The sequence below is a fragment of the Eptesicus fuscus genome, chromosome 14 (genome assembly GCF_027574615.1).
Source record: "Eptesicus fuscus isolate TK198812 chromosome 14, DD_ASM_mEF_20220401, whole genome shotgun sequence".
In the NCBI taxonomy this organism is placed as follows: Eukaryota; Metazoa; Chordata; class Mammalia; order Chiroptera; family Vespertilionidae; genus Eptesicus; species Eptesicus fuscus.
In genome coordinates, this window is record NC_072486.1 from 47,317,275 (window position 1) to 47,338,678 (window position 21,404).

General features: G+C 44.3%; 1 protein-coding gene and 3 non-coding genes across 4 annotated transcripts; 1 reads left to right on the forward strand and 3 right to left on the reverse strand.

Moving 5' to 3' along the window:
• Window positions 1-4,414: 4,414 nt before the first annotated feature.
• TRNAC-GCA (transfer RNA cysteine (anticodon GCA)) lies at window positions 4,415-4,486 on the reverse strand. The gene has a single exon. It is a non-coding gene; the product is annotated as a tRNA-Cys (tRNA).
• Window positions 4,487-11,208: 6,722 nt separating this feature from the next.
• Window positions 11,209-12,462, forward strand: LOC103297244 (ferrochelatase, mitochondrial-like). The gene is given in 4 exon segments (XM_054726217.1): window positions 11,209-11,778; window positions 11,781-12,022; window positions 12,024-12,293; window positions 12,295-12,462. Coding segments are annotated over 4 exon segments (1,053 nt in total). The 5' UTR covers window positions 11,209-11,354; the 3' UTR covers window positions 12,412-12,462.
• A 1,675-nt stretch (window positions 12,463-14,137) lies between these two features.
• TRNAC-GCA (transfer RNA cysteine (anticodon GCA)) lies at window positions 14,138-14,209 on the reverse strand. Its single transcript has one exon. It is a non-coding gene; the product is annotated as a tRNA-Cys (tRNA).
• Window positions 14,210-15,124: 915 nt separating this feature from the next.
• Window positions 15,125-15,196, reverse strand: TRNAC-GCA (transfer RNA cysteine (anticodon GCA)). Its single transcript has one exon. It is a non-coding gene; the product is annotated as a tRNA-Cys (tRNA).
• Between the last annotated feature and the right edge of the window lie 6,208 nt (window positions 15,197-21,404).

The window sequence follows — 21,404 nt, forward strand, 5'->3', positions numbered from 1 at the left end:
CTGATGTTTCTTTCTCCCTCTCCCTTCCTCTTTGAAATCAATAAAAATATATTAAAAAAAAAAAAAGAAAAACATTTAATTAACTCACCTCTAATGCCTTGGCAGGGCCAGTCCAAATGATTTCTCAGGTCTTATATGGCCTGGGACCGGATGTTTCCCACCCCTGGTGCATCAGCTAGAGACAGAGGAGGGGAATGTGCTGGGCAGGGCAGAGGAGACTGGACACTCAGATGAGAGGTCAGTGGGGAAGGGTAGGAAGCTTATGGCCAGGAGAGGGTGAGTTAGCCAGGACATGGGGCTGACCCGCTGGGTTACTTGGGAAATCCCTCCCAGGGGAGGCCACAGTTGTGAAATGGTGTCGATTAGGAAACAGTTGGAAAGGGACTTGTGGCTCAGGGGAAGAACTTCTGACTGCAGGTGAGAAGGCCTGTGGTTCAGATTCCCATGCCCAGTGAACTTATCTCATTTAATAGTGATACAGGGTTTTTGGACTGGAACCCACGGTGTTCCCTGGGCAGGATGGCTCTTCCCCAGCTCTTTGTCCGTCGTAGTTGAAGAATGAAACCAGGGATGGAAGATGGTATAGTAAAGGTGGAAATTTATTGAAGAACAAGTATAGACTCCCATGTGGGGAGAGGGAAAGAGTCCCCTCGAGTCCCTTTTCCCATGGTTTTCCACAGGCTGCAGATCTGTGTGCCTTGATATCCCCTCTGATTGGTCACTATCCCCTTCTGATTGGGTTACTATAGTAACTCCTGAGCTCACATGGGACACATGAGGCCCTCCTCCCCTCCTTCCTTATTGTTTCCCTGTTCCCTCTGGACTTTCTTTCTCCTTCCCTTTATTCTGTAAATGTGTACCTTTTGCTACTCCCTGCTCCCTTGTCTTATGGAAATGTACCCTTTTGCAACTCTGTAGCCCTGTGTTTTTTCCATGGACCCCTTCATTTTTAAAATTTCCTAAACTTGCCTATTTCCCACCCCCACCCCCCCCCCAAAAAAATTCCTATTTTACCCAAAAAACTCATTTTAGTAGCACATGTGGAGTGGAAGCCTTTGTGGTCATTTCCTGGGAAGGTCTATCTCCTCTGGCCGAGTGAGGGTGTAGCTGTGGGAATGGGAGGCAGCCTAAGGCAAAGGGCCAGGTCATGCCTGCTGGCGGGGGTGTGACAGGAGGGAAGTTAGTGGAAAGAGCCCAAGAGCAGTCCTGTGGGATCTGGCCCAACCCTATCCTTAATCAGGTGTGTGTGCTTAGGCATGTCTCTAATTATGGCCTCTTTTCAAGCCTATAGCATGGGGCACCACACTAATTGGTGGTTCCCAATTCTGACTCTCCATTGCAATCCTCCAATGAGCTTGTTAACAATAGAGTCTCTGTGGCTCCACTCCCATCTATCTGAATCAGGGGATTGACCAAGGCTGAGCAGATGCTGTGATGGGCAGCCTAGTTGGGTTCATCCAGAGGCCTTCCATGGATACAGCTTTTACACTGATGTCCTTGGTCATGGCTGGCTGGCTGCTGTGGACGAAAGGGGCCACATGCTGACCTGAAAAGCTCAGGGGAGGCCTGCATGGCAGTCTTGCAAACTCAGAGACCTAAAGTAACCACAAAGGATGTCTGAAATTAAACTTTAACTAAAAGCAGTTTTGGTGGGCTGTTACGTCCTAGGCTGGTATCTTCACTGACAAGGTCAACCTTTATCTTAACTGAGCCTATCTGTCTTTTTTGCATCTATGATAACATACCCTTGAAGTGTCTCAGTAACTTGTAACTTCCCTTTTTCTGGAGCCCCTGGGGCAAAACCAAATGTGCTGGGCGCCAGGACAGATACCACAAATTCCTTCATTATCATGTTAATTGTTCCTGCACCCACCTAAGTATGTGTCCATCATTTTACTTTTTATCCAATCCCAGGGGTTCCTTGCCCTCCTTTTCAATATTAGAAGGTGTCAATTGGGGAAGGGGAGACAGGATAGGAAAGGGGCAAGCCACCAGGTTCTAATCCAAAGTTCCAAGTGTTTATGAAACTGGAATTACAAAAGCAACCTCTTAGAGGAAAAAAGTACAGCCCAAGTGCCCTTCAGTAGATGAATGGATAAAAAAACTATGATACATTTACACAATGGAATGCTATGCAGCTGTATAAAAGAAGGATCTCTTACCCTTTGAGACAGCATGGAGGGACCTGGAGAGTATTATGCTAAGCGAAATAAGCCAGTCAGAGAAAGATAAGTATCACATGATCTCACATGTATGTGGAATCTAATGAACAAAATAAACTGATGAACAGAGTGGATCCATAGACATGGAAACATAGAACAGACTGATGAATCTCAGAGGGAAGAGGGGAGGGGTGGGTGGGGAGAAATTAACCAAAGAACTTATATGCATACTAGAGGCCCGGTGCATGAATTCATGCACAGTTGGGGTTTCTTGGCCTGGCCAGCAATCGGGGCCAATTGGGGCTATGGGAGGTTGGCAGGGGGAGGGGCTGCAGGAGGTTGGCCGGTGGGGGGAGGGGCAGTGGGAGGTTCTGATCTGGGCCATTGGGGCCAGCCAGCTATGGGGAGGGAGGGGCTGCGGGGGGTTGGCCAGCCTGGGGGAGTGACCTCAGGAGATTGGCCAGCCAACCCGATCGGGCCCATCAGGGCCAATGGGCCGGCCAGCCAGGGGGAAGGACCGCGGGAGGTTGGCTGGCTGCAGGAGGTTGGCTGTGGGAGCACACTGACCACCAGGGGGCAGCTCCTGTGTTAAGCATCTGCCCATCATAGTGACCAGTTGTTCGGTCGTTAGGTCGCTTAGGCTTTTATATATATATAGATATGCATAATCCAGGGACACAGACAATAGTGTGATAGGTGAGGGGAGGGAGGTGAGGAGTAGACGGCATTAAAGGTGGGGAGGAGACATCTATAATACTTTCAACAATAAAAATAAATTTTTAAAAATTCAAGTCTTGTTAACAAAAGAAATCAGCTTTAATGAAAGGGAAACTGAAGCATATCCCTGAAGATAAAATAAGTTTGTTTTTTTTCAGGCACTTTGCCATATGCTTATAAAAGAACTCAGAGGATACAGAATATTTACAAGCCAGGGGGGTAGACAAATATTTATTTGCAGATTTGTCAGGCATGTACCTCTAGGAAGACTAGACTTGCCTGTGCTCTGTCTTAAACAGCTATTTCTCTGCTGTGCTTTCCTGACATTCAATATAAAAAATGTAAGACTTTCTTGCTGTCAAATAGTTTTATTATAAGAACCTGTTTTTAGCCCATCTATATATATAAATGCCAAATATGCAAATTGTCTCCTCAGGAGTTCGACCGGGAGACTGGAAGTTCGATTGCTCACTATGATGTGCGCTGACCACCAGGGAACGCTGTGGAACGAAGGAAGGCCCTGGGCGGCAGCTGGAAGGCCCCAATCGGCCCCAAACACTGGCCAGGCCTAGGGACCCTACCTGTGCATGAATTTCGTGCACCGGGCCTCTAGTCTAAAATATAAACCTGCGTGTGTTTTTTCTATAAACCTGAAGGATCGTGCAATGTACCTTAGGTAGTTGTGAGAGAGGTCATAAAAGATTAGTATAAGGGATGCTATGAACTGTACTTCTGAATTACATGCTCTCTCTCTGAACCCACAGCTGATTCTGAGGTTGTCTACCACATACTCAGCTGTTTGTTCCCCACACCATAAAAAGTTGGCAATTTCTTCAGTTTTGAGATGGTTGATAAAATTCACTCGTTCCTTCTGCAGAAGTTTGCTTATAAAGCTCGAATAAGACATAACGTTGTCTTTAGTAGTTACACAGCCTAAAGTTACACAGGTTGATATTTTATCTTCTGCAAATTCTCTCAGCCCCACAAGGGCTTTCTCCCTGAGCTACAGATCCTGGCGGTTTGGCTGGGAAATGGACCATTTCCTGTCTGTCCCAGGGAGAATGCCTGGACTGAGAAGGGGAAAATTAAGAAAACTTAGACATGTTGAAATGGCAACTGTTTGTGGAAGATGCTGTTAAGGTCAAGTAACAAATGCTGTGCACATAGGATGAATGAGAAGAGATCCAGAACACAAGATGCTGGGCAGACAGAGTGGGAAGAGGTAACGTGGGTCTGAGAAGGCTTCCAGGAAGCTCTAATGCTGGTTCTCAACTTAGCTGTAGACCAGGAGCCCTGGGGAGCATTTACCATCCCTGGGCTCCAACCCAGACATTCGGATTTAATTGGTCTGGGGTGGGGCCTGGGAAATGGCACTTTTATGAACTCTCTGGTGTTTCTAATTTATATTTGGAGTTCAGAACCACCAACTATCACGTTAAAATTTCACCATCTGCTGGTTTCTTTACATTGATGTCTTGTAAGGAAGATGAAATTGAAATACAGAATTATTTCAAAGATCAAAATTAGGACTAAATAGGGGGCACCCAGATTCGAACTGGGGACCTCTTGATCTGCAGTCAAATGCTCTACCCCTGAGCTATACCCCCTTCTGCTATAGTATGACTTAATTAATACCTTTATTCTCTATAGCCACACCCAGATTACCTCTAAACTTATGAGCTGCCACTGTAGGATGAACCTCTCTTGGGAGCTTCCAGACCTGCTTCAGTGAAAACTCATCAACCTGCTGTACAACAGGAGACAGGCTGTCTCCTCAGAAGGCCTACAGCCTGTATCCTGGGCTCCAGTCCCTGGGTGTGAGCAGCAACCTGGGGAAGCATTGACATTGGCTGTTAGAATGGCCTTCAAGTCAAACGCCTGTGCCATCATGGTGGGTACCTGAAAAACAGAAACTCCACCTGATGGAGGTGTCTGTCCAAACCCATTTAATGAGGCTGACATTCCATTCCGGGTACTTTCTACTGAACTACACTTCCACTTCTTCAGTTAATATAGATAGAGAATGATCCACTCCAAGAAATACAATGTGGTTGAATAGATTTAGCAATCCCTAAAAGTGTTAACAGTCATGTGTTAATATAGTTATTTGATTTACTAATACTTTTGTTTATGGTTTAAAAATCTATGTTAAGCCTGGCTGGTGTGGCTCAGTGATTGAGGGTTGACCTATGAACCAGGAGACCACGGTTTGATTCCTTGTCAGGGCACATGCCCAGGTTGCAAGCTCCATCCCCAGTAAGGGGTGTGCAGGTAGGAGCTGATCAATGATTCTCTCTCATCATTGATGTTTCTATCTCTCTCTCCCTCTCCCTTCCTCTCTGAAATAAATAAAAATACATTTTTTAAAAAATCTATGTTAATAAGTGAGATTGGACTATTGTTTTCTTTTACTGTCTTTGTTATTTTTTATATCAAATTTAACTAATCTCATGAGTTGGGAAAGGTACCACTTGTTTTTTATTCTCCAGAAGTGTTCATGTAAGATAAAATAAAAATAATAATTTACATTATTTCTTAAGTGTTTGGTATAACATATGTTGAAACAATCTGTGTCTGGAATGGTGTTTCTTTTTAATGATAAAATTTTTCATTATGAATTCAATTTCTTCAGTTGTTAAAGGATAATTCATGATTTTGATTTCTTCTTGTACCAATTTTGATAAGACTAAGCCAGAGGATGGTGACAAATACTATTAGTGTAAGTGTAAAGTCAGATTTATTAGAGAGAAATTATAAGCAATACATTAGGATGTCTATAATTCCCAAATTTTCTCTATCCCAAGAAATCATGTTCTTGGGCTGGAGACAATTGGATACGCCCTCCTGAGTATTCCAGAGACATTCTTCCTCTGTACCACAGCATATATTTACAGGGAAGTTTGGAGGAACTACCTAACAGTGGAAGCTTTTTGGTAAAGGAAATGACCTCGCTAGAAGACAGGAGAGTATGGAGCTTTGCCATTAATTGCATAGGAAATTGTCATACTAGGACCAGTATCAGCTGTTATCTTGTATTTTCCCCTTGAACCAGTTTAGTCCTGCTAAAACAACTAGAGGAGGAAGAGAGAACCAGGACCCATCTAGCAGACAACGAATTCCTCTCTATTTAAGTAAGTTATATTTTTCCAGGAAATTTTCCATGCCATCTCAATATTATATTAAATTGGCACAAAGTCACTCATAACATTGTCTTATGATCTTTTTAATAGCTTTGGAAATTGTAATAATGTGTCCTTTTCAATTCCTTATATTGGTTATTAGTATTTTTTCTTTTCTCTTTGTCAGTCTTGTCTGGGTTATTTTCATTATTTGTTTCAAAGAACAATTTTTGCTTTATTGACCCTATCTTATCTAATAATAGACAAACATGTAAATTGACTGTACCGCTGCTACGACCACAGCCAATCAGGAGTGGGTATGCAAATTAACAAGACAAAGATGGCAGGTTAATTTGCATATGCAGGCGTGGAATGACTGGGAGGGGCGGGACACCTGCTATGAGGGAGGGGGGGCAGCAGAGGGAGCTACAGGAGTGGTGCTCCGCTGGGAGCGAGGACTTGCAGGCTCCTGGGCAGCTGGGAGCAAAGCCAGGGGAAGGAAGGCCTATTCTTGCACGAATATCATGTAACAGGCCTCTAGTCTAATATATTTGTTTTCTATTTCATCAATTTATGCTTTCATTAATTAATCTTTATTATTTGCTTCCTTATTTCTTTGGGTTTATTTTACTGTCCCCTTCATGCCTTTTGTGGATAGATGCTTAGGTAGTTAATTTTTGCCTTTTCTCTTCATAATATTGTAGATACAGTAAGGCTATAAATTGCCCTCTGAGTACTGCTATAGTTGCAACTGAAAAGTTTCAATATCTAGTGTTTTCATCACGATTTAAATAAAAATATTTTATAATTCCTATTTCAATTGTAATTACTGCTTTGCCCCATCCATTATTTAGAAGTGTAATTTTTATTTTCCACACATATGGGGTTTTTCTAGTTATTTGTTGGATTTTGTAATTTTTTAAATGTTATTGATTTCTAGCTTAATTTTACTTTAGTCAGAAAACATAGTCTTTGTGATTTAAACACTTTGGAATTTGTTAAGACTTGCTTTATGTTCAGTATGCAGTCAATTCTGTCAGTGTACCATGTGTACTTAGGAAAAAAAGGCAAGTCCTGAAATTGCTGAGTGTAAGGGTCTTTACACATTAATTAGGTCAAATTTGTTAAAATATTCTGTATTCTTCTGATATTATGTATGCTTGTTCTATCAGTTCACAGGAGAGGGATTTTGAAATATCTCACATGATTGTGGGTATACCCACTTCTCTTTTTTAATCCTGTTAATTTATATTTAATAAGTTTTGAGTGCATCAAATTTAGAATTGCTATACCTTCGTGGTGAATTGTACTTTTTATCACTATAAAATGACTTTCTTAAAATCCTTTTTCATCTCAAAACTATTTTCTCTGGTAATAATATAGCCACACTATATATTGTTGTCATTAGTGTATTTTTTTCTGTCCTTTTATTTTTAATATCTCTATCCTTATGTTTTATATGTGTCTCCTGTGAACAACATATAGTTAAGTTGATGTTTTTTAATCCATGACATTCTTTGTCTTTTTACTGTGGCATTTTATACATTTATTAGAGGCCCAGTGCATGATTGAATCATGCACAGGTAGGGTCCCCTACACGCTTTCACTTTCAATCGCAGGGGAGCTGGGTATCTGTCCGCTGGCGCACCAGGCCTTTCAGAAGCCTCCGGCATGGTGAAGGCTTCTGAAAGGCCTTGTGCCTGAGTATAAAGGCACCCAGCTCCCCTGCGATCGAAAGCAAAAGAGTGGGAGCTGGGAGCCTAAGCAGGGGAGCTGGGTGCCTGTCCGCTGGTGCACCAGGCCTTTCAGAAGCCTCCAGCTCAGCGGAAGCTTCTGAAAGGCCTGGTGCCTGAGCGGACAGGCACCCAGCTCCCATGCTTTTGCTTTTGATCGCTGGTGCACCAGGCCTTTCAGAAGCCTCTAGCACGGCGGAGACTTGTGAAAGGCCTGGTGCCGGAGAAGACAGGCACCCAGCTCCCCCGCTTTTGCTTTCGATCACGGGGCAGCTGGGTGCCTGTCCGCTGGTGCACCAGGCCTTGGTACAACTGGTGCACCAAGCCTCCGGTGCGGTGGAGGCTTCTGAAAGACCTGGTGCACCAGCGATCAAAAGCAAAAGCGTGGAAGCTGGGTGCCTGTCCGCTCAGGCACCAGGCCTTTCAGAAGCCTCCGGTGTGGCGAAGGCTTCTGAAAGGCCTGGTGCCTGAGCGGACAGGCACCCAGCTCCCCCGCTTTTGATGGTCCGCGGTGGGATGTGAGCTCGCTGCCCCAAAGGCCCCTTCTGTGCCGCAGCACAGCCATGGCGCAGATGCTGAGCTCGAGCCGCCGCTGGCGATGTGAGCTCAGCGTCCTGCCGGCCCAATCGGCCACCCCGAGTCCCGCCCCCCGCGCCTCCTGGCCAATCGTGGGCATAGCGAAGGTACGGTCAATTTGCATATTTGTCTATTATTAGGTAGGATACTTAATATTAATACTGATAGTATTTTGGTTTAAACTTTCTACCTTCGTTGTCCTGCAAGTTCTAGTTTCTTTTTCTTTCCTTTATTGTCTCCTTTTGAGGACTTTTGGAAGAGACCCTCAGAACTGAGACCTGAGCTCCCTGCACCCTGGATACAACTGGTAAAACCCACAAGTATATATTGAGCTAATGGATTCCTCTGCAGAGCGGATCACCCAAAAGATGGTTAGTGTGTGGCTGACAGAAAGTGGAAACAGGATGTACACAAGGGAACCAGTAACCTTGTCTACTCCTGAGAGTAACCTGGACTCTTTGTGTTGGGCTTTGCATAGAATCCTATCTAATAATAGACAAATATGCAAATTGACCATACCTCCGACACACCCACAAGCCACGCCCACCATCCAATCAGAGCGAGTATGCAAATTAACCCAAACCAAGATGGCTACAGCCACAGAGAGCAAGGTTTCCTAGGTAACAGAGGAAGCCAAGCTTTCCGCCTGCCCTGGCCAGGCCTAAGCCTCCACTCAAGCTACAAAGTTTCAATTATAGAAGGTAAACAAATTCAAACAAATGGCGGCAGAATGGAGCTTGAGAGAGCAGGCCAGGGTTGCCGCCAGCAACAGGGGAAGCAAAGCTTTCCGCACACCCTGGCCGGGCCCACCTGCTTAAGGCAACAAAGTTTCAATTATAACCCCAACACAAATGGCTACCGGCCTTGGAGGGAGCCCCAGGCTTGGCTCCGCTCCAGGCTACAAAGTTTCAATTGTAGAAGGAAAATAAATTCCAGATACCAGGGCCTCTGCTTGAGTTGCCAGGGGGCATGGCCGGCCTGCAAACCACCACAGGCCCCTCGCTCAGGCCGCCCCACATCCCAAGGGAACCCCCACCTGATCCGGGACGCCCTTCAGGGCAAACCAGCTGGCCCCCACCCCTGTACCAGGCCTCTATCCTATCTAATAAAAGAGTAATATGCAGATTGATCATCACTGCAACACACAATATAGCTGCCCCTATGTGGTCAAGGATCCTGCCCCCATGTAGACACAAGATGGCCACCACAAGATGGCCAACAGGAGAGGGCAGTTGGGAGGCACCCAGCCTGCAAGGGAGGGCAGTTGGGAGGGACCAAGCCTGCAAGGGAGGGCAGTTGGAGGTGATCAACTCTGCAGGAGAGGGCAGTTAGGGGTGACCAGGCTGGCAGAGGAAGGAAGTTGGGGGCAAACAGGCTGGCAGCAGAGTAGTTAGGGGGTGATCAGGCTGGCAGGCAGAAGCGGTTAGGGGCAATCAGGAAGGCAGGCAGGCAAGCAGTTGGAAGCCAGCAGTCCTGGATTGTGAGAGGGATCCCAGATTGGAGAGGGTACAGGCTGGGCTGAGGGACAACCCCCCTCCGTGCACGAATTTCGTGCACCGGGCCTCTAGTAAGAAAATAAGGAGCTAGAGAATAAAATCATTGGCACATTTCCTGTGTTGACCTGGGTGGGGACAAGTGTATGTGGGGGGAGAGCAATGTTCTCAGTGCCCACAAAAGGTGGACTTCGGAGAGGTGCAGAACCAGATCACAGCTCCAGTCACACTACACTCCTCTCCATCACAGACCATCCGATCCCTTTGTCTGGATTGCAGCCTCATCCATGACTTGCTCACCCACTTCTGTCCCCTCACAAGACATTACCTCTGCTTAACAGAGAATAGAAGCAGCTAGACCTCAGCTCCTTGACACCTGTCTTCAGCTGTCCTTACTCTTTTTGCTTCCATCTCAGAAAAAAACAAAACAAAAAAAAACCATTCCTGCTGGAGGCTTTACTATGAGATGAACCATCAGTAAAAAATTAGTTAATGCTCCACATTCCCCTCCTGCTTCCAAAGTGAACCACTCAGTCTATACTGTTGACCCATAGCTGAATTCAGTTATTTCTCAATCCTGTTCCTTCCCCAGCCAAAAACACACTAAAGTTTCTATCCTAAATTATAATAGGTTTCCCACTTTCCCCTTAGCCACTGCTGTATTTAACTTTGGACAAAAGTAATCATTATCTAACTCTACTTTCTCACATCATTCCTCATCCGATCCATCTTTATCAGTTACCAAGTCCTATCATTTTATCCTAAAATTTTCTCTGGAATTTCTTTTCTCCTCTGCATTGGGTTCCTTGCTCTGTATGCGTCATTGGGCAATTCTTAAACTCTATAAGCTCCCGTTTCTTTATCTTAAATAGGGACACGTTTCTTGTGGCAACTTAAGATAAATTGCCCAGCACAGTACTAGCACATAGTAGGTACTAGCATAGTAGCACATGATATAATGCTAGTTCCTTATCCTTGTCTTTCGGCAAATTCCATTCTCTGTAATGTCTCCTAAGTGATGTTCCCAAATAAAGGAACTGACCTTGTTGCTTCTTTGCAGTGTGCAGGGCTCCTGTTGCCCACAGAACAAAGTCGGAATTCTAGCACATTCCTCACAGACTCTCTGGTCTAATCATGTGCCTCCAACATTAGGTGGCAGGCACGCTCCTGCTAATGGGTGGGAAAACAGGCTCTTCCATGGGAATTCTAGAAAAGCATTTCAAGGATCCACGCACGGGAGATGGTGATATGGCAAAGTAGTTTATTGGTGAGGCTGCCCCTGGGCTTCCAATGTCCCATTTCCCTCTGTCCCACCCTGGGAAAAGTTCAACCATGTCTTCAGCAGGACCAAAATAAAAATCAGTGAACAGGCCCCGCCCCCAATGCCGGGTAGCGAGATCAGTGGTGCCTGGCAGCTCAAGGGCCCGACAGCCATGGAGGTGCCAATCAGATGCAGCAGCCGCAGCAGTAGCCACCACAGAAACGGCCCAAAGTGCCAGAAGCCCAAAACCTCAAGTTCAACCGGGGAAGAGGAAACCGAAGACTGGAATACTGATGCTAAATATGGGGGGCCCTGAAACCCTCGCAGACGTTCACGACTTCCTCCTGAGGCTCTTCTTGGACCGAGACCTAATGACACTTCCTATTCAAAATAGGCTGGCACCAGTCATCGCCAAACGTCGAACCCCCAAAATCCAGGAGCAGTACCGCAGGACTGGCGGTGGGTCCCCCATCAAGATGTGGACTTCCAAGCAAGGAGAAGGCATGGTGAAGCTGCTGGACAAGATGTCCCCACACACAGCCCCTCACAAATACTATATTGGATTCCGGTACGTCCACCCTTTAACAGAAGAAGCAATTGAAGAGATGGAGAGAGAGGGGCTTGAAAGGGCTATTGCTTTCGCACAGTATCCACAGTACAGCTGCTCTACCACAGGTAGCAGCTTAAATGCCATTTACAGATACTATGATGAAGTGGGAAGAAGCCCACGATGAAGTGGAGCACAGTTGACAGGTGGCCCACGCATCCCCTCCTCATTCAGTGCTTCGCAGACCACATTCGGAAAGAGCTGGACTGTTTTCCACCGGAGAAGAGAAGCGAGGTGGTCATTCTTTTTTCTGCCCACTCACTGCCAATGTCTGTGGTCAACGGAGGGGACCCCTATCCTCAGGAGGCGGGCGCCACTGTCCAGAAAGTCATGGAGAAGCTGGGTTACTCCAGCCCCCTACCGGCTGGTTTGGCAGTCCAAGGCTGGTCCGATGCCCTGGCTGGGTCCTCAGACAGACGAGACCATCAGAGGGCTTTGCGAGCGGGGGTGGAAGAATATCCTCCTGGTCCCCATAGCGTTTACCAGCGATCACATTGAAACACTATATGAACTGGACATCGAGTACTCTCAAGTTCTAGCTAACGAGTGTGGAGTTGAAAACATCAGAAGATCCGAGTCTCTTCATGGAAATCCGTTGTTCTCTGAGGCCCTGGCCGATTTGGTTGCACTCACACATCCAATCAAACGAGCTGTGCTCCAAGCAGCTGGTTCTGAGCTGCCCGCTCTGTGTAAATCCTGTCTGCAGGGAGACTAAATCCTTCTTCACCAACCAGCAGCTGTGACACCCGCCAGAGGACCCCATGGGATTGGGCAGATGCCAACCTGCAGATACCTCCGACGCGGCGGAGGACGCATTTAGAGACTGAGGGAGGAAGTCACTTTAGAACACGTACAGCCTTGGGGCACACATCGTGTGATTTCTTGAGGAGCGACTCTGAAATCCTTATTGAGGGTTTTCTACTTTATATGCCAATGTAGTAAACACATATTAGTAAGCAAAGTGACTCATTTGGAATGGCCACTATGCTACTTAAACACTGAATTTTAAAAATTTAAACGAGATGCACACATATTTTAAATATAGATTTTGGTTTTATTGCCCAAAAAAAAAAACCTGCAAGAGGACGGAGAGTCCTAGCTGTGGGCTGTCAGTGTGAATGAGGTCTGCTTACAGGTCTTCTGCATATAGTTGTTTTTTTGTTTTGTTTTTAAGTGAACATAGTTGAGCAAATGCAATATAATTTGAAAAAGAAATGCTACCTAATCTTTTCTAGGCCCATGGGTTACAGAATGCGGGTGAGGCTGCTTTTGCCAGTGCTGTGACCTTTCATGGTCATTTGGTTCTAGTGTGTGAACCTCACTTTCTTCACCATCAAACCAAATCGAGGCAGATTCCCCAGGCACACAAGACTAATAAGCGTGTAAAAATCCAACCTTTGTCATCGGTGCCTGGGGGGAATCTGTGCCCCGGGAAAGGGGGCTCCTGCTGCCTCTTGTCTCCGAGGACTCTGATGACGCCACTCACGCTGATGACGCCACTCACTGTTCAAGCTCCTCCCAGGACCTGCGGACCTTTCCCTCAATCATCTTTGTCTTGGTTGACTGTCTCCTTTCTGCACAATATTTGAAGAATTATTTTTATAAAGTTAACTGTGTTTTGTAACCTTGACTTTTCTGAATTTACGATTTTAATTACAACATTATATTACATGCAATAGGAAATTTGAAAAGTAGAGAAAAGAAAAATAACCACTCTAATGCAACAGCTAGTACATCATATTATCTTTCATGTCATTCTTTTCCTGTGGGTGTTTTTGAGGCCATTGTAACCTTGAATTTGAGTGAAAAGTTCTAAAAATGTAGAAATAATATAGGATCAGAGTCTGATCTTCTGTACTTGGATTTGAATGGATTAAAAAAGTCTCTGATAGATCCATAAAAAAAAAAAATCAGTGAACAGAGTTTCTGCTTCATAGTCCTCAGAAGCCTCTGTGGTCTGTGGGCCCTGGTGGCCGCTAGACCTGCACTGTGGGGGTCCTGAGAAAGAGAGAGATTCATCTAAAATTATGTAGTCTCAGGCTTGGGAGGAACCAGAAGCGTTTAAAAATAGCCAATCAGCTTCCCAATCTTTCACAGGCTTCTGATGGTGTTCACACCCTGATGAATGATCCCTTTCCCAGGTTATGCAGAAACTGAGGCACAACGAGATTGAGCAGTTTATCCAAGGTGACACACTCTAACACCCCAGCAGGCATCTGGGCACCTCTGACACTTAGAATCAAAACTTGATGTTCCTGGGAACTCTGAAGTGCTCCAATTGCTGCTAGGGGTATGCAAGGAACAACTCATCTTAACATCTAGTGAGTCCATCAGTATGACTGGGCTGTAGGTCTCCTGAAGTCCCCAGCCTCCTTCAAGACTTCACCTCCAAGTTGTGCTTGTCTAGGAATGAAGGTTGGAAGGTGAGCTGTGAGGGAAGCTGGAAAGACTATTAAAAAATTACACATAAGGGGGCACCTGGATTTGAACCAGGGACCTCTTGATCTGCAGTCAAATGCTCTACCCCTGAGCTATACCCCCTCAGATACTAATATAGCCTAATTGATGCCTTTCATCTGAGTGGTAACGCTGGGCTCTGCAAAATTAAGTTACTGCTCCCTTCCAGGACTGACTTTATAGAAGCTGTCAGACAAGCTCATAATAAGACACCTTCCCTCAGTTCTGCAGCTTCCAAGCCTCAGTTCCTGGGTGGGGTCATCAGAGAGGAAAAAATGAGAGAAGCGGCCCAAAACATTTCCCATTGCTTTTGTTTTGTTTTGTTTTAGCCCAAGAGCAGCCCAGTCATCTACAAAACTACTCACCTGTCTGGACTCCCAGTCCTTCACCTTTCTTCCTTCAGGGAAGATAGAAATGGGCTCTAATTGAGACAAGTGTCACGGAGCTCCAATACTTGGGTTTTGGAGAAACAACACCGCAGAATCTAGGTTTCCCTTGTTGGCATAGCTAAGCCGGCCTTTTGGCCATTGAGGCTGAAGCAAGTGTACGAGTGAGTTCTGGTGTGGAGAAACCAGCTCCCCAGAGGGAAATGTCAACCCTGCGAGAAGAACCTGGATGCTATGATTTGTCTCCATAGGTCTGCCCACCACTCCACTGTGCCAAGCTGTTTCGGTGGGAAGGTGAGATAATAATTTAGGTTGCCCATTTACTGTTTGTTCCTACAAAATCTGCTGTATCTACAGCTCTCTTCTGCTGCCCTGGAAAAGCCCAGCAAAATTCTGCAGGAGAGTCCCTGCCTTCTCTTTGAGGCCCAAAAGAGTTGGATAAATGAGATATATAAAGAGGGGGAAACACCAGATGTTAGAAAGCAGTTGTGCAAGGGCTAATTTCAGGAAGGATCTAATTGGAAGAATTCTAATTTCAGGAAGGATCATAATTGGCAAGGCTGAAAGGAAATGAAATATGAGCAACAGCCATGAATAGGAAAACCAATGGAGTAGGGGGCACCCGGATTTGAACCGGGGACCTCTTGATCTGCAGTCAAATGCTCTACCCCTGAGCTATACCCCCTTACCTGTTATGCACCTGTAATTAAATACCTTTTCACCTGTGTTGCAACACCCACATCTATGCACTGAAATTTCTATTAATTCTTGGAAAGTTCTGGAGATGTGAAAAATTTGCCTTACAGCAAAACTAGTCAGTACCTTTTAGCCTCCAGAAAACTCTGCTTACAACCTTTCAATCTCATCTTTCTTAGTACCACTTTAAAGGCACCTGTTTGGAAATTCGTTGCTAAGAGATGGAATATCCTTCCTTCATCTCTTGGCTAACTCTGTCTACTTAAAACTTGCCTGCAGCACTCTCTCCCTGCCCCTCTCTCCTGCCCTACACCGCAGGTTGGATTGGGAGTTTTGTGGCCCATCTCCTTCTTTGTTCTTTTTTCTTCTCACTACATCTACTTCTTGGCTTTTGACAGTGTCTTCCATGAATCCAGGAAGCCCAGGCAAATTATTATTATTTTTATTATTATTTAATCCTTACCCGAGGATATGTTTTATTAATTTTAGAGGGAGAGAAATATTGATATGAGAAAGAAACATCAATCAGTTGCCTCCTGCACATGGCCCAACCAGGACTGAACCCGCAACCTAGGTATGTGCCCTGACAGGGAACTGAACCCGCAACCTTTTCGGTGTATGGGGACGACGCTCAGGGCTCAGACAAATTATTTGAGTAATTTGGCCTCAGAGGCCACAACCCCTATCCTGGAGCCCAGGAAGCCACCCAGCTGTCCCAAGAGACCTCATACCAGAGGGTCAGCACAGCTGAAGCAGCAGGGACTGTGGAGGATCCAAGACCGGAGATGTCTCTGCTGGACGAATGCTGGTCTGAGGCGCAGCAGTGCAGATCTAGAAAGTGAACCAAGCCCTTGCCAACTGGCAGGAACATGGGAAGGCATCAGTGAAATAAAAAGGCCACGTAGACCCCAAAGGGTAGAGAAAAGATACCCGCCCAAGAGGGCACACGAGGCCTACGTCCTACCAGCTCTGTCCCTCAGTGGTTCCAGTGCAGCCGCCAGGTATGTGGCTGAGGACCTACAGAAGTGGTAGCTAAGCAGACTGGTAGTTTTCTGTCAGCTCTTCCACCAGCCCCTTCATGGTCCCACACCAGTGCTGAGATGGAGATTCCCAGATTCCGTGTCTCTGACTTCACCACCTTGCCGTGCTTGGGGAAGCTCCTCAGTGACTGTTCTCTGGACTCTTACTTTTCCCAGCTCATCCCACAATTGTGCAAGGTCTTATTTCTGTTAATAATTCCCTTTATTCAATAATACTTAGAAAATAAAACACCTGTGTAACCCCACAGCCCAATCAAGAAATGGCACATTGCTCAGAGGTGGATGGAAATGAGATAAGCGATGGAGTAGGGAGTGTCTCTTCTCTGTGCATACACATTTCTATAGCCTCAACCTTTGAATCATTTTAATGTTTTACATTTCCAAAAATAAAGCAACAAGTAGGAGGAGGTAAACATAAAACTAAATACAAACAAAAACCCTAACATTGATAATATGACCACAAAGAAAACATAGTGGTGTGCATTCTAAGGGAGAAAAAGAGATATTGTGTTACAATGAGAGACGGAACTTAAGTTGTTTTGGTATAACTTACAAAAACTATTTTTGTGCAAATGAGTACATATATTGATATTTTGGGGAGCCAGGATTCTGACTGAGTCAGGAAATGTAAATAAGGGATGGAGAAAGGCAAGAGAAAACTGTGGAGTTAGACTGGAATTGTAAGTAGCTGTATGACTACACATGCGCGCGCGCGCACACACACACACACATACACACACACACACACACACACACAGAGTTCCTAATTCTGTCCTCCGAAAGGAGCTAGAAGCAACAACTCAGTTGCAATGAGCACTCCTAATATCTGTATCGTGGTTACTAAATGCCATTAAAAGAAACCAGGAACTCAGAGAAATAGCTGATTCCAGGGCTGGGCAGGAAACCTATAAGATTAACAATGAAACATCCTGTGCCAGAAAGTTAAAAAGTGCTCAAAATGTGGTGGGACATGCCAGCTGAACACGGGGCCAGCCTGAAGAGGCTCACCACTAGCTAACTTTGGGACAACTTGAGCATCAAAACAAATAAAGATAAGATTGTGTTATGTAGCTCATTAAATTAAAGAATTCATGAATCCATATTAAGTATTTTTTTTAGGTGGAGAAAAGGGAGCTCTTTGTTACAAGAAGTAAACTAACAAATGTAAAAGAAATGATGAAAGTATAAAATCACCATTTTATAACCATTGTTGTAAAAATTTATTTACGGAAGAATCATTCATGGATGCTAAATTTGTTCAGTGAAAATTGGTGGGGAACAAGATATAGAAAAATCTGTCAAACACACTTTAATTGAATGATCAAATTCAACTTCAATAGTAGAACAAATTGACATTGCCTCTTGATGGAATGCACTGAGAAGGACATACTATCACATACATAGTCATTTTGCTAGAATATTGAATTTTAACAAGGAAATAGTTTTCTCCAAAAGTAACCACTATTGGAACTTTTAACACGTTTGTTGACCTATTTTGGATTCTCCCAATGTTATGTTTGTGAGATCCAGTCACAGCCATGTTGTCCTATGTTGACTGCATGAACATTCTGCAAAACAACTAGCTCTGACCTTTCAAGAATGTCAATTTCATGAAAGAAACCAGAGGACTAGAGAACTATTCTAGACTAAAGTGATCTAAAAACACACGACTACCACATACAATATGTGAGCCTTGATTGGGTCTTGTATTGGAAATAAAAGACAATTATCAATGATATTGGGACAATGAAGACATACAGGATGGGGAAAAAGTACGTTTACAGTTGTGAGTATGTGAAACAGAATTTATTTTTTTATTATTTGTGAATTGTATTATTTTCCATACAAACAGCTGTAAACTTACTTTTCCCCACCTTATATAGAATATAAATTGCATAATAGATCAGCGATTTTCAACAGTCTACCACAAGAATTTTTAAAACATGCAATACCTGACTAATTTAGTCAGGAGAACTGACCTCTTTTCCCTTAGATCATCAAATAAAAAAATGACAACAGCCAACACAACAATAGCAATCCCATAAATATATAGTTCATATAATAGAGTTGCATCTTATTGGTCATGTTGCATAATAAAGTTGCATCTGGTTCGTTAATTCTTGGTACTGGACATCCTTATATACAAGCATAGGCACCTGATCTTTTTTAAAAGTCACCTTGGCCAGGCCAGTGTTGCTCAATGGCTGAGCATCGACCCATGAACCAGGAGCTCACAGTTAGATTCCTAGTCAGGGCACCTGCCCAGGGTTTCAGGCTTGATCCCCAGTGTAGGGTATACAGGAGGCAGCCAATCAATGATTCTCTCTTCCTCTCCCTCTCTCTGAAATCAATAAAAAAAACACCCATAAAAATATTTTAGTAGGTATCATTTTGATTGATTTACAATAATAATAATAGTAATTGCCTACCCTTTTTGCTCCAAAGTAAGCCACACTAGCCAGGCAAAACAACTATTAACCTATTTTTTAATCAGATCGTCAAAAATATTTTTTGGTATGCTGCAGAATTTTAGTAATTAGTTTATGTGTGCCATGAAATGAAAAAAGTTGAAAATCGCTGTAATAGATGATCGGATTGTATCACTGATAAACTTCCTGAGTGTGTTGTGGTTATGCAGGGGAATACATTTGTTCTTAGAAAATACTTGTTGAAATATTTAGGGGTTCCAGGATATCTTCAACTAACTTTCTAATGGATAAGAAAGTTCCTGGCCTTTTGAATGCCCGTAACAATTTTAGAATTAGTGTGTAATTATCTACATAAAAATTATGTGGTTGAGGTTACTCTGAAATCTATAGATAAAGGTGGGACAAGAACTGCTATTGTTACCATATTTAGTGTCACATTCTATTAACTTAGTATGTCCCACCATTTTTTTTTCTTTTTTTGTTTTTTTCCTTTTTTCGTCTTGTCCCACCATTTTTGAAGTCTTTAATTTTTCTCCGTGATTTTTATAGTTTTCTGTAGAGAGATATTGTACATGTTTATTATTTTCATTCTTCAGTAGTGGATGTCTTATTTTTTATTTTAATTTTTTTAAAATTTATTGATTTTAGAGAGAGAAGAAGGTTAAGAGAGTAGAGAAACATTAATTTGTTGTTCCACCCATTTATGCATTCATTGGTTGATTCTTGCATGTGCCCTAACGCAGGATTGAACTTGCAACCTTGGCGCATCGGGACAACACTCCAACCAACTGAATAAATGACTTTACATGCTTGTTTTCCTAGGACAGTTATAATTTCAGATATTCTCTTTTATTCAGATGGATCTACAAATTGTCCCAGATTTTTCTCTATTTGAGGTCCAAATTACATCTCCCAGATTATCTCTTAGCATCAATAGGTCGCATAAAACCTTTATTATCTAAAAACCCTGGGCTTTTTTGTTCGTTTGTTTAGAAAATATGATCACCTTGATTATACACTCTTCATGACCATCACCAGGCTGAGGATTTGGAAGGTAGGCAGAATGAACTTGTTGACTAATTTCTACTGAGTTTTGTCCCTAGCCGAGCTAGAAGGGACTTGGTGTCCCTATAAAATATGCCAATTTCATCTGACTAGCCTTTGATGTGACTGGCTTCCCTCCTTCCCCATAGGCATTATTGTATTCATCACAAGTTCATCAAAAATTGATGACTCAAGGGTCAGCCTTAAAAAACAAAATCACTTGTAAATATGAGTCAGAGTCTGAGTAATAACCTTGCTTCTATTATCTATATATAGAAAAGCCTAAGTGACTGAACGACCAGAATGACCGGTCACTATCACTGTGACACACACTAACCACCAGGGGGCACACGCTCAGCCCAGGAGCTGCCCCTGGGTGGTCAGTGCGCTCTCACAGCGGGAGCACCGCTCAGCTGACCAACCCATCCCGGTGGCCTGATGGCAGACACTCCCTCCCTCAGTGGTCCTGCAGGTCCAATCTCCGGAAAACAGGCCAGGCACTGATGGACCAGGGCTGCTGGCACGATCCTGACAGCGCTGCTGGCCTCCTGGAAGTTGGCCTCGGGCACCGCAGCCACTTCCCCTCCCTAGCCACTCGGCAAGGAAGAAATAAAAGCAGCTGCCAGGTGGCTCCCAACAACCAGCGCGAATGTCAGCAGGACGGATCCGGATTCTGGGCCAGCAAGGGTGTCCCAACCACCCGCCCAGTTGTTCCAGTCATTCTGAGCGTTCTGTCGTAATGGTCACTTAGGCTTTTATAGAAAGAGATGAGATGAGTTAGGACACTATTCCATGTGTTAACATTTTTCTCTAAATGCCAAGTGAATGGTACCAATATTAAAAGTTAAGAGCTTGGCCAAGGCAGAGTTGGCTGCAGGCTTGATTGGGGTGGAAAGGCTTGGTGGGAGTTAGGGCATGAGCTGGTCTGGGAAAGACAGACAGGGGTGGGAGGGGGAGCTCCAGGTGGATAAGAGGAGGGGAAAGGATAGGAGGAAAGGCATGGGAGTGGAAATTCTCATGCCTGAAATGGTGGAAAGACCATGGAGGTCTTAAATGTCAGTCCAAAGGGTTGGGGGTTGTCTTTGTTCTTTTTTGTGAACAGGGGCTGGAAGGCCATCTACCAGGGTTGCTTTGCCATGGATCCTTGCCTTAGGTGGAAGGTTGGGGGAGTCATTCTTTCCCATACCTGGCTGTGCACCAGAGCCTCACCCCTACCCTAATCCCTATTAGAAACTTGTTAAAAATACCTTCTTTTAAGAAAGTTTTCCCCACAGTACTCAGGACCCATCCCTATTTTGATTCAATCGATCTGGGATGGGATCCAGAAATCCATGTCCTTCACAAGCATACCCCAGAGACTCTGATGGAGCTAACCTGAGAATCTGCTAGGACAGGTCATTTCTACCCCCAAATGGCCCTGGCATAAAGCAAAAGTTGAATTTTTTAAAAATTACATCCCTGAAAACTAGCTCTTCTTTCTGATCACTTTATTTCTATCGCAAGTGCACACTCCCTCCCTTCAGACTCAGTACTTTTGCATTATCCTGGAATATTTTTCACGTAAACAACATGTGCAGTTGGTTACCACTTCTCATTTCATATTCTTGACAGCGCCCTCAGCTCTGCCTGTTCCTTTCTGTTCCCACTCCAGCTACATTTAGTCAGACCTTTCTCACCTCATGAT